General features: G+C 28.6%; 2 protein-coding genes across 3 annotated transcripts; one reads left to right on the top strand and one right to left on the bottom strand.

Moving 5' to 3' along the window:
* Nucleotides 1-898: 898 nt before the first annotated feature.
* On the top strand, nucleotides 899-1168 carry OCT59_003044 (uncharacterized protein; the record flags this gene model as incomplete). The annotated part of the gene is made up of 1 exon (XM_066145359.1): nucleotides 899-1168. The coding sequence occupies one exon, from the start codon at nucleotides 899-901 to the stop codon at nucleotides 1166-1168; it is 270 nt and encodes an 89-aa protein (XP_065996089.1).
* A 7287-nt stretch (nucleotides 1169-8455) lies between these two features.
* OCT59_003043 (uncharacterized protein) lies at nucleotides 8456-9436 on the bottom strand (the record flags this gene model as incomplete). Of its 2 annotated transcripts, XM_066145358.1 has the most annotated exons (3): nucleotides 8758-8934; nucleotides 9027-9187; nucleotides 9274-9436. In XM_066145358.1, the coding sequence occupies 2 exons, from the start codon at nucleotides 9434-9436 to the stop codon at nucleotides 9066-9068; spliced, it is 285 nt and encodes a 94-aa protein (XP_065996088.1). In that variant the 3' UTR covers nucleotides 8758-8934; nucleotides 9027-9065. The 2 variants fall into 2 exon arrangements, with proteins under 2 accessions (XP_025182904.2, XP_065996088.1); XM_025315393.2 differs by having other exon boundaries at nucleotides 8456-8934; nucleotides 9027-9436.
* Nucleotides 9437-13057: the final 3621 nt, after the last annotated feature.

Genomic DNA, 13057 nt, shown 5'->3' with positions numbered 1-13057 from the left:
CATAACTAAAATTAAATCTGATATTATTACTTTTACAATAATCTATATAACTAAAAAAAATTTTCTCACCTGATCTCTCCGATCAATACGATATTTCACTTTCGGTCTTAAATAACTAATGACGAATGAACGATTTCTTTGGCCATAATACGAATTAGGTGAATTTAGAAATCGGAGAAAACAAAGTGATTTATAAAAGTACTATTTGCAATTGGACTGCTTCGAATTATTTGGATACATGTCTCGTTTAAAAACCCGTCTATATATTCTGTCTCATCTGATTTCTCGATATTCACGTTCGGTCGATTGGGTTCTTAAAATCAATAACGAATGAACGATTTCTTTGGTAAATTTATAAATCGGAGGAAAGAAATTGATTTATAAAAGTACAATTTACATTGGACTGCTTCGGATTGTTTGGACACGTGTCTCGTTTAAAAACTCGTTTATATATTCTGTCTCTCTGATCGACACGAATATCTACGTTCTTAAATCGTTAATAACGAATGAACGATTTCTTTGGTGAATTTAGAAATCGGAGGAAACAAAGTGATTTATAAAAGTACCATTTACAATTGGACTGCTTCGAATTGTTTGAACACATGTCTCATTTAAAACTCGTTAAAGTTAGAATAATCAAGCACATTATAAAAACAACCATCATTGGTTAGCTTCTTTTTACTTCTTTTATAAACAATGTGAAAATTTGTGTAACAAGTTTAAAAATTTTTTAACATCTTTTAATAAGAATTTTTATAAAAAGCTCAGAAAATCCTTGGTAAATTCCTTGTTTCATCTTAGAAATTCGCATTAATTGTATTAATTTAATTAAACACGATAAAGTAAGATAAACTGTATAATTGAATTTTCCATCTACATTTAATTCATTTTTATTTCAATGTCTCCAAGAAATGAGCAAATACAAAGAAATTATAGTCGAAGAGCACTCCGTACATCACGATTTGTAAATCAAAATCAAAATCAAAATCGTAATTCGCAAATTATTAATTCCAATACTATTGATCGAATTGCTCGAATAACTACACCGCAAATTACAGATAATCTTTTCGCAAATGATTTATTTAACGGGACAAACTTTCATAATGACAGTAATCCTGAATCTTTAATTTTACCCTCTGGATCTTCGGTACATTCGTTTTTTCCTTAATTTTATTTATTATTTTCTTGTATATAACAATAGTATATTATATAATAAGATTCATTGTAAGTTTTTTAAGGTTTAATCTTATTTCATATCAAAAAGTAATAAGATAAGTAATAAAATCCATTTGAAAAATCCATATAATATAAAATTTTATGCGTGACAAAACTTTAATTTCCTGTTTCTCAGAATCTCTAACCCAGAATAACAAGTTTCAAACGCGTTGCTTAATTTCATGTATGCAATGTATGTATTATAAATGTAATTAGCCTTATTTATTTATTTATAAATGTTTATGTTTTATGCTTTATCGTCACGTGACACAAGAGCGTATCATTATTATTGGATGTGATACAATAGCGTTTCATTATTATTGGATTTCAAAATACTGTAGGACAAAGTGCTAGATCGGTTCTAGAATGGTTCTCGAATCGGGTCCTTATAAAATAGGATAGGACCGAGTCCAACACACGATTTAAATAAGACCTGTTACAGTGCAAAGTCTAATAATGCTAGTCTGAATATCAAAAAAAAATAAAATAATAAAATATTCCTTTATTAGAAGTAATTTAAAGTAAATAATTAATGAGCTCCGTGATTTTCAGTCTTCGCATTTATTAATACAGATACGGTTAAGGTCCCCAGATCTGCATTTGCTATTGATCATTTAAAAAATACCTTAATTTAGTAGAATAAATTATTCATTGAATATACTTTATTTTTTTCCATTTAAGGGATGAAATAAATACATTTAATAAAATTTAGAATATTATAGCATCTAGTTATGGTAAAAAAAGGTTCCGAAATATCTTACGTAAAAGATTATGTAAGCTTATTTAAACTTTTGATATTTTTTGTTTTGAAGTCTTTTCAATGATTTCTCATCATTTTAAATGAAAAATATAAAGTTTTTTATTTGCAATTTTCAATCAGTCGTACAATACAAGTTTGTAAAAAACACTATTATCCTTCAAATTTGGTTGAAAAGTTATGGAATTAGATATGTCCGCAAAAGTTGTATCATTCATCAATATAATTATAAATTTCGCGAATGCTTTTTTACTCTTTTACTTTATATTATTGACTAAGGATTTCTCGACAAATCGTAAATAATTCTTTTTTTTTCATTATCCCCTTATTCACTTTATTCTTTTATGTCACATAATCCACATGATTTACACGAGAATTTGTCGTATGATCTTTGGTTATATTATGACAGGAGGATCTCCTTTGGGCGCTTCATTCCCCACTAAGAAGAGGAGGGTACATTAGTTCAACGTATTCAGACATAGTTCCTTCTATAATTTTTGGTCTAATACCCTCGCAAATATTTAAAGAAAGATCAAAGCCATGAGGAATATTATGAATGCTGATGCGATACGAATGTTCATAAGATTTTTTTATGAAGAGTATGGATTCTTAACTTGTATGTATTAGTTCACGGTGAGGATCAACTTGTTCGTACATCTTTTATTCGCGTTGCCCTGAACTAGGGATCGGAAAAGATTCGATTAAAATCGAAACTATCGAAAATCGATAAGAATCGATTTTAAATCGAATCTCGAATAAAAATCGAATCTACTTATTGTGGCGCAGTTTCGTTAATTTGACCGTAAATTATTATTTGTTCATAATAGTTAATTTTGGCCAAATTCATAATTCCGCCCGCGAATCACGTGACGGAACACAAACTTCCTAAAAAGGAAATTTTATCTCCCAATAAAATTCAAGTTGCTATCGCACAAGGTTGTACAAATTTCCAAAAAAGGAAAATTGTTCGTCGATCACTGTAATTTTGTAATCACGTGATATGTGTTTAAACACACCTATTATAAATAAATAGTATAAAAAAAAATCGGTATTTGCGAAACGATTAATCGCGATTAATCGATTTTAGAATCGATTCTAATAATGGGAATCGATTCCAATCCCTACCCTGAACGTGGACTATTAAAAGAATCTAGTGTTAGCTAGTACAAATATATATTTTTCGAAAAAACCTGTCTGTACTAGAGCTCCGCACGGGTCGGGTCAGGTCAGGTTACCTGGTTAACCCGAACCGAAATTTTTTTTCAGGTCAGGTCGGGTCGGGTAAACCGTTCTGACCCGACCTGACCCATTTGACCCGAAAGTATTCGGGTCACTTCGGGTAACTCAGGTTACCCAAAGTTTTATTATTAAATATTTCAATTAAAAAAACGTTTTGTAACATTTTTTTTTATTAATTATACAAAAAACGTCAGGTTCGACATTTTTAATTAAAAAAAAAAAGATTTTTTAATTTTTATTGAAAAAACGTCGGGTCCCGGCATTTTACTTTTGTTTTTATATATAAAAACGCCGAAACTATTTGTTTCGGCATTTTTTTTTCGATCTTAGATGCAAAAACGCCGGAATCATTAGTTCCAGCGTTTTTCATTTTGATTTTACATGTAAAAACGCCGAAACTGATAGTTTCGGCATTTTTTTTCAATTTTACATGTAAAAACGCCGGAATCATTAGTTCCGGCGTTTTTCATTTTGATTTTACATGTAAAAACGCCGAAACTATTAGTTTCGGCGTTTTTTTTCAATTTTACATGTAAAAACGCCGGAATCATTAGTTCCAGCATTTTTCATATTGATTTTACATGTAAAAACGCCGAAACTGATAGTTTCGGCATTTTTTTTTGATTTTACATGTAAAAACGCCGGAATCATTAGTTCCGGCGTTTTTCATTTTGATTTTACATGTAAAAACGCCGAAACTATTAGTTTCGGCGTTTTTTTTTCAATTTTACATGTAAAAACGCCGAAACTGATAGTTTCGGCATTTTTTTTTCAATTTTACATGTAAAAATGCCGGAATCATTAGTTCCAGCATTTTTCATTTTTATTTTACATGTAAAAATGCCGAAACTATTAGTTTCGGCGTTTTTTTTTCAATTTTACATGTAAAAACGCCGAAACTGATAGTTTCGGCATTTTTTTTTCAATTTTACATGTAAAAACGCCGGAATCATTAGTTCCAGCGTTTTTCATTTTTATTTTACATGTAAAAACGCCGAAACTATTAGTTCCGGCATTTTTTTTTTCAATTTTATATGTAAAAACGCCGGAATCATTAGTTTCGGCGTTTTTCATTTTGATTTTACATGTAAAAACGCCGGAACTATTAGTTTCGGTGTTTTTAATTTATTTGACCCAAATATATGTTGGGTCAACGGGTCAGGTCGGGTACCGACTAGCACTGACCCGACCCGTGTCAGGTCATGAATTTGATGACCTGACCTGAATATTTCGGGTCAACCCGTCGGGTCACCCGATCTGTCAGGTCAGGTTGCGGAGCTCTAGTCTGTACACAGATGGTTCAACAAACAGTATGATAATATATTAATGAGTTATTATATGATTTATATTATTGAATTAATAATAAAATGAATTTTATGGAAGCGTTTATTTGATTTAAAACTCTAAATTAAACAATGAAAATTTCAACGCGCCATTTAATTTAAATAATCTTTGATGTAAATTATTGATATTATAATTTTTAGGTCAATGATACGAGTCTACATCTCTGTTCATACATTATTATTCGATATACTAAGATACAGTAATCGACAAAGTCTTTATTAAAAGAGCCAATCTGGCAGAGTTAATATAAATAATAAAGTTAAACTGAAATACTGAATTGAAAGATCATCAAGCGGAAATAATTAACGAATACCGATATTATAAATTTTTCTGTTGTAATTTAACTTATTTCCTTCTAAACTCTTTTTATATTCGTATTAGGCAAAGAAATAAAATTATTCGTTTCTCATGAAAAAAAATTGCTAAATTTGACCCGGCCGCCCGGAAAAAAATTTATTTTTCAATAAAAATTTAGCCGATTCCTAGAAGTTGATTGGTTGATTTAATAAATTTTTTGTTGGTGGAAAAAAAAATTATTTTTTTATGATTATGATTGGTCAAAACTAAAATCACATGACTAAATAAAATAAATTTTTTTATCTTTTTTTAACATTTACATGACCCGCCCGGTTATGAGAAACGAATAATTTTATTTACTTGGCCTAATACAGAAGAAATAAAATTAACCTTAATAAAAAACATTTTTACCTTTAAATGATCTCTTGACTCAAATTCGCAATTTTCTAAAAATCGGAAACAATAACCAGAATGATTTTGGTAATCAATCATTTTTGACGTCCTAGAAAGCTTAATGACCTATTTTCTTCTCACTTATAATCGGGAAATTTCTTAATTCTTAAGATTTGATGTTGAACATTTGACTCCCAACATTTGATAATGCTAAATGTAATGCCACTTTAAATAATTTATAGGTTAAAATTTTAGTACAAATTGGTTTTTTTTTAAGTTAAAGATTTTTTATGAAAAAAAAAAATCACTTATGCTTTTAAAATCCATCTACATCTACAGAACTGTTCTAGAAGAAAAAATTGATTCATTTTTTTTTTGTGATACAAGTCACTGTATTCCTAAATTAGCTGGTAACAATAACCAACAATAACCACAAAGAACTACGTTAGATTTTTTAAAAAATCTTTCATTTGTTTTGAAATCCCATAATTCTAAAATTTTCAATGTATATTTATTAAACAATATTATCGGCTTGACGGGACCGTTCATGAAATTTTTATAATAAACTTCCGTTACTATCCAATAATTTTATTATTATGCTAATACATAGATAACAATTATGTAAAATTTGCATGAACTTATAATATTTAATAATCAGTTTTTCTTCCCAATGGGAAAGTTTTTTTAATTTTTAGCGGGCTGGGTGTGAAAAATGAGGATAACCAAAATTGACTATCTAAATATTTTAATAAATTATCAAGTTACTTTATTTATCTTTGGATTAAAATTTTAAGACATAAAATTTTCTAAATCATTTACAATTTGAACTTATTTATACCCACAGTTCTAAAGTCAGAAACAATAACGTGACGCACTTAAGCATCGTGACACGTTATGATTAATGATATAACATGCCACGTTAACTTTAGCGTCAGTTTCTTTGTTGTAGAGTTTCTCATTTCCTTCTGCTCATCCCGAATTGGTGCAATGTTCATTTTTTTTTTAATTAGACTAAAAAAAAGTAAATAGAGTTAGCCAGCTAAGTGAGAGTAACATAGGAGCTTCACAGTCTCCCCAAAAGTGCGGCACCTAGTAGTCTCATGATTCATCAAGTGATCTGACAAAGACACAGCAATAGGTCATTGCTTCACACCACCAACTTCTCTCCTAGACATCATTAAAATAGACGTGAGGCAGTATCCATCATAGATTTATAGACCTGCCAGCTCAATAGAGTTGCCGTAACTCCCCTTATCATTGCATCCACTTGTTCGATGATTTCACTTGAGTAGGTTAGTCTAGTCTAATGTTTCTCACCTTTTTATTCTTCATCTTTTTTGCGCCTATTACGTCATCTTATGTTAGATTTTCACGTATTGTATGTAAAATATTTTATTTTTACTTTACTATATCGGATCTTTATATTTATACAATATCATCGGAATTTTAATGTTAAATAAGTCATTCTTTTGTGGTAAACTTACGCCATTTTATACTCCCACCATATAAAAAACAAATTTATAAAAGGCGCAGTAAAAATCGCGTTACGTTTATTTAGACCATAATCACCATATGATAATTGAGCCACCGCCACCTTTCATGATATAATGCTTGTCTACTTTCTTACAATTTCATAATTTCATTAACATAAAACATTTAATATTAACCAGTTATACGTTTATAACGTGTCCTTACTAATAAATAGATAATTTCATTCTATGCCTGAAAATCATGGTTAAGAAAATTTCATCTTGAAATAAAAGATATTGTAGCGACAAAAATTTAAAAATAAATTTTTTTTTTTTTAATAAAATCAAAGTACCACGTTTATTGTGTGGGACCTTATCCTGCTACTATTCAACCATTTTCAAAAGAAGACTTAAAGAATGAGGTAAGAGACCTGTTCCTTACTGATAACACATGCGCCGAATCATCACAATTTAACGGTTAAATTATAATGAGGGATGCCGCTAAATCTTCTCTTATATGGCAGGACCAAGACAAGGATCATCACACGCATACTTAATGGAGGTTGGAGGAAGTATGTTAAGTGCGGTTCCTAATAAGGGTGCACGTTAAATTTCTTAATTCCTATTCGTTTTCTTGAATCTTAATGACGACTACTGTTACCTTTTTACTTATTGATCGTTACGTGTTACTCATACATCGGTGCTCTTTGATTTTATAGGTATTTTTCCCGATAATCGGTAGATCCCGAGTTGATAAGTAATAAATTTTATAATTTTATCTATTGCTTTAAAGCGCACACCTTCAGCATTTTTAGTAAAAGATCTATAGTACATTAATAAAATAGCTGTGACTTTTTTGTAAAGCAAAATATATATATATATATACAATAAATAATACTGTAATACAGTTTTTTTTAAAAAAAATACTACTTGTGTCTAGTTAGTAAAAATATTTAATGTAAAGTTTTCTATTTGATTTGATATGCTGTTTGCAGAAATCTTTTAATCATATCAAGATTCTTTTGCCCATCTTAAAATATTACAAAATATACATTTTTTACTTGAGAATATATAAAGCTGAACTCTGTTTGTCCCGTCACTTAGTCTGTACATTATTAATAAATTTTCTTTTTTGATATTATTTTAGATTCATTTATTACCAAATCAGAATTATTATATACTTCGGATAATTTGTTGAGTTGATGCTGCTTTTTTTATAAATAATTAATTCTCCAATTAACGCCTAGCGTGAAATTAAATCAAGGAACTCCGGATGATAATAACGGCAAAGAGAAAAGTATCAGGTTTAATTCTTCATATATAACTCAATTTCTTATCAGTAGTTGACAGCTTTCTGAGGCATATCACGAATTGATATTAATCTTCGGAAGTAAAGCATCGTTCAACTATCACTGTAGGAGGAAAAACCTAACGCCTTACCAGTAAGAGAAAATAGAAGAAAAACACTATAATCCAAGTTTTTTTAAGCAGGCTTTGGTTCACGTCTTTGGAGATTAGGTTCTTGGGGATGAAAAAGTAGTTCACTTAATTTTTCTCACCAGTACAAAAATTTATCACAATTAAAGATAGGAGGCCACTAAAGTACCCAGGGAGTTTCAAGGTCAGAAATATCATATATCGCACATAAGACCTGTGAAGAAACTCTGGAACACAATACAGATAATTATCATTTTGTCAATTCACTGAAAATCTTAAGTGTGGGTAAAATCGTACGTAATTTGAGAAAGGGCAAATGTTTTAGAGGCAAATGTTTTTAATTATTGATCCTATTTATATGTTTGTTTAACATTTTAACCAATAAATTGTTTTGTTCTTTTTAGCATTGAGCCATATGATGTATTTTAGTAATCATATATATGATAGTTTTTTAAATCGGACTTAGGTTTAGTTGAAATTTAAATTAGTCTGGCGTTTTGATGTTTATATATGTGTACGTGGATGTATATCTCTTATTAAAGATTCAAGGTAACGGATTTTCTTGTATTGTATTGAAATTCAAACAATTCGTAAACCCTATTTAAACGCGCTTGGCTTTTTAATTGAAATTTATTTTTTTATTTACTACCGTATGTCACAATAAACTTTCTTCTCTAAGATTAACCGCAGAGATATTATTACATTTTGATAACGAACATCACAACAACAAATGCAACGTCTTTCAGTCATTATGGACACGCCGGTAAATGATTGAAAAGAAAACTTTTAACAAAAGAGGTTTAAAATTATTAAAATTACTTTTGGATTTCAAGTAAACCGACAACTGAAATCTGCAATATGTTTTTTAAACGTACGTTAAATATACGAGTTGTCTCGCTGAAAATATATCATTCTTAACTACCGATACGGAAACGGTTAATACGTTCGATAATTGGTCTAATTATATCTTCCATGAACCAATTTTTGAGGTCTACTGCCTTGTCGTACAATTTTTGCCAGAATGACCTTTCTGGTACTGTTGGATTCGCTATTGGTTAAGTGATATTTAAGATAACTTAAAAATTTTTCTTGTAGTAAAAGTAAAGTTTTTTCTTAACTCACTTATCCAGAAATTTATTACTTCATCACGAGCTGAATCGTATCCATTCTGATTTATTAATCCGTCATCAAGGCATCTTCTAAGTTCAGTGAGTCTTTGGTGAAGGTCGCCCATTCCGTATTTATAATCCGAGTAATTTTTGTCATTATTTATGGGAAAAAACATTTTTTTTATACGAGTAATAGTTGAAATTGGCGTAAATGATGTAATCATGATGTAAATCATTTCTCATAGTAAAAAAAATGGTGTGCCTGTAAATTTCTATAGTTGGTTAGCTTAAATATACTCGAACTTGACCCGCGATAGTTTGACTCGAATAACCCGGGTCATATTGCATTTAACTGTTAATATAAAATTTAAAAGTATAAAATATTCAGGTTAAAGGTATGACTCGACTCGACGGGTTGGGTCGATGCGGGTCACGGGTCACTTAAATCATGCGGCCCAACCTTTAAAACTATTAATTATCGTAATGGCAAATGCATTTCTGTACTTAACTAACGAGTTACAGTAATAAAACAAAAACTAACAATAACATTATTGAAATTGTTTTAACTTACAAAATTACTATCTACAGTAGACGTGTTTTTATTACAGGAGTTCAGGAGTTTGTTGCATAATACTGGTTTGCTATATTGTTTTTTTTATAAAAACTCATAACTTTACGTAATACAGTAATTTATACTGTATATCGCATTTTTTTAATCTTATCTTTTTTCGTTACAATGTAAATAAAAAAGTTTTATTAATTTGATGGTAGTTTGGTAGTTAAAAAGATTCATGTCATTAGATCTAAATACATTAGAAAATTAGCATAAAATCTTAAGTCCCTAATAATATTATAGTATTAGTTCGATCGTGTTCTTTACTAAATGTTATATAATGTAGATCTTTTCCTTTTTTGTAATTTTCCTTATAGTTGACCGTTAAAAAAAAAAAAAATACATTAGAAAATTAGAATCGATCGATGTGATAAATGTGACTCACGATCGATACCCCTAAATAGGACTTTCGATATTAAACTTTTTTTTTACATTTTTTTACATTTTTATTTACTTTTTTTAAGATTTTTACATAATTATAATTTTATCTTACATTTACTATAAACTCTATCAGAAGTAGGATCTTGTAATATTATAACTAAAAGGTAAAAAAAATAACAAATCTTGTAATTGATTAACGAGATGATATTTTAGATTCTGTAGTGATATTACGCAATTTATAAAAATTTTTTTAATTGATGGTAGTTTGGTAGTTAAAAAGAGTTTAGGAATCGATCGATGTGATAAATCACTTTCTTTTTACATTTTTTTTTTACATTTTTTTTTATCAAGATTCAAGATTTTATGAGTCAATATAAATCTTGATCTTGTAAATTTTTGCATCGTAGTTCCCATATCGTCTACTGTGTAAAAGGTTTTTTAAAAAAGTATAAATATACCCTAAACTCCCTCAAATTTCTCAATACTTCAAATAAACATATTTATATAACTCACTCACTCACTCAGAGAAATTCATTTTTCATTTTTTCAAAATAAACATACTAGGCTAACCCTCCTCCGGGAAAGCCAGTTTCTCATATATACTCCCTTTCAACTTTTTTTATCTGTAAGCCTGTATCATTAAAACTATGCAAGCAGGGAGCGCATGCTTACCTTAATATAGGTCTACCATAAATCTTAATTCGTAAATACAATCCACACCGTATTACATTCTTTAGAAAATTTGAGATTATATCTTTATTTTCAACCTTTGTAGCATCGACCTTAAATGTTGAGTTTGAGTATTGTTTTGTATTGCTTTGTGTTTTTTCATTGCCAACCAAGAAAGAATTGTCATGAGTCTTTCCTGGAAATAAAAAAAATAAAAAAGAAAAATTTCATATTAAATATATTTTTCCATAAAAAAATAAAATGTATTTTTTTCTAATATCGAAAAACAAAAGAAGACCTAAGAATCTATCTGGTAAAAGATATTCTTGGTTTATTAGTTTCATCTGACGAGTTACTTATCGAAGAGAGAGTTCGTAAAAAGGAAAAATTTCATATTGAATATATTTTTCCGTAAAGTACGAGTTTAATTTCTCTGAGTTCGTATTAATTTGAAGTTTTTGATAAAAAATGAAAAATGAAGTATTGAGAGAATATATTTTTCCATAAAAGTACGGAATATATTCCTCTGAGTGAGTTCGTTATATGAATATTATGCACCTGGCTCATATGCATGGTGTCATATTGTCAGCGGTATCTCAAAGGACCATTACAGTAGGGGTTAAAAAAAGTGATAAAAATTATTTACCAAGCAAGCAAGATGAACATTTTTTATTTCGCATCGCAAATAATCAATAATGTGGACAATATATTGGCAGATAAACGTAGATTCTGATATTGTACTATCTTTCTTTCGAATTGATCATCATCCCAAATGTTATCGTTTCTTTTTGTATCGTAAAAAAGAACAAACATTGAATTAGAAATGTAAAAATACTATTGTAGTAGAACTAATTGATTGCACGTACAATTTGTTAATAAAAGTACTAATTGATGCAAATTTTATTGCGTCTCTGTCCAACGGAATTCTAACGAACTGGTTGGTTAAATGTTTTTTGATGAAGTTTCGATAATCGAATAATAAATTAATTTTTCAAACGATGTACTAAATTTTTTCTTTAATTTTCTCCATATCTCCTTCTGTTTTCTTTTTAGCTCATCATTAAGCAAAATCCCCAATAATATTACGAACCACATCATTTTTTTCTTTTTTAAAAAAAAATAAAGCGATAAGATATTATTATTTTGAATGAACTTTAGAACAAGACATATTGTTATTGTCTGTAATCGGGTTGTAATAGTTTTGCACTTTCAAGTGCATTTTTTATGCGAAGATCCAATTATACCTCTAAAGAATGTAATGAATAAATTCACATTTTTTTTTTGTATCGCGTGCACGTAATCAGGTGATCACAAAACTAGATTGCAGTCCGGATGTGAGTAATGTCTTGATGGTCAGAGGTATACCAACTATATGGTTATTATTACCTTGCTTTATAAACATTTTTTTTAATTTTATAAAATTACAATATCAGATATATTGAAACAATATAAATTTTAATATTTCTTTTAATGAAAGCAAAACAGTGAATGTTTGACTACTTTTAAAATATCAGATAAATGTGAATTTTTAGACAATAAAAATTTCTGATATTAAAATCTGCCACGCGGAAGATCCTATGAATGATGATGATTACTTATATCTAAAATATTGTATTAAGTAAATAAAAATGAATAAGCAATAATTTAACGTCAAATTATACGTATTTCATAAATTTCATATTTGATAATAAATTTTATATCTTACAATTCATGTGATTACAATTTCATTAAACATCATAATCTTATTTTTTTGAATTGTGTAATAAAATAAACATTCATGGAAAAAAAAATTTGAAAAATTCTAAAATAATAATTTCTGATTAAATAAAATACCTTAATTGATCCAAAAATGCATAGTATTATTGGATCTTTTGCTTTTACAAATGCAATATGCAATCACTTTGATCACAATTAATATTAATATATTTAATTTTAATTTCATTGGTTTTTAAAATTGGACTACATTTGTTTTCTCTTGTAGAATACATACTAATGAATTTTGGTGTTAATTTTTAAAGAATTAAACTTACTTATCTTACTAGTATGTTGGAAGGTTTTTTTTGAAATTCCATAATTATCAAAATTTGGTTAGTTTGAAATAATAAATGCATAAAATGAAAAAATTAGGCAAGTT

Source organism: Rhizophagus irregularis, chromosome 11 (genome assembly GCF_026210795.1).
Source record: "Rhizophagus irregularis chromosome 11, complete sequence".
Lineage (NCBI taxonomy): Eukaryota > Fungi > Glomeromycota > Glomeromycetes > Glomerales > Glomeraceae > Rhizophagus > Rhizophagus irregularis.
The sequence above is the reverse complement of the archived record's forward strand: the minus strand, read 5'-3'. Positions and strand labels throughout refer to the sequence as shown.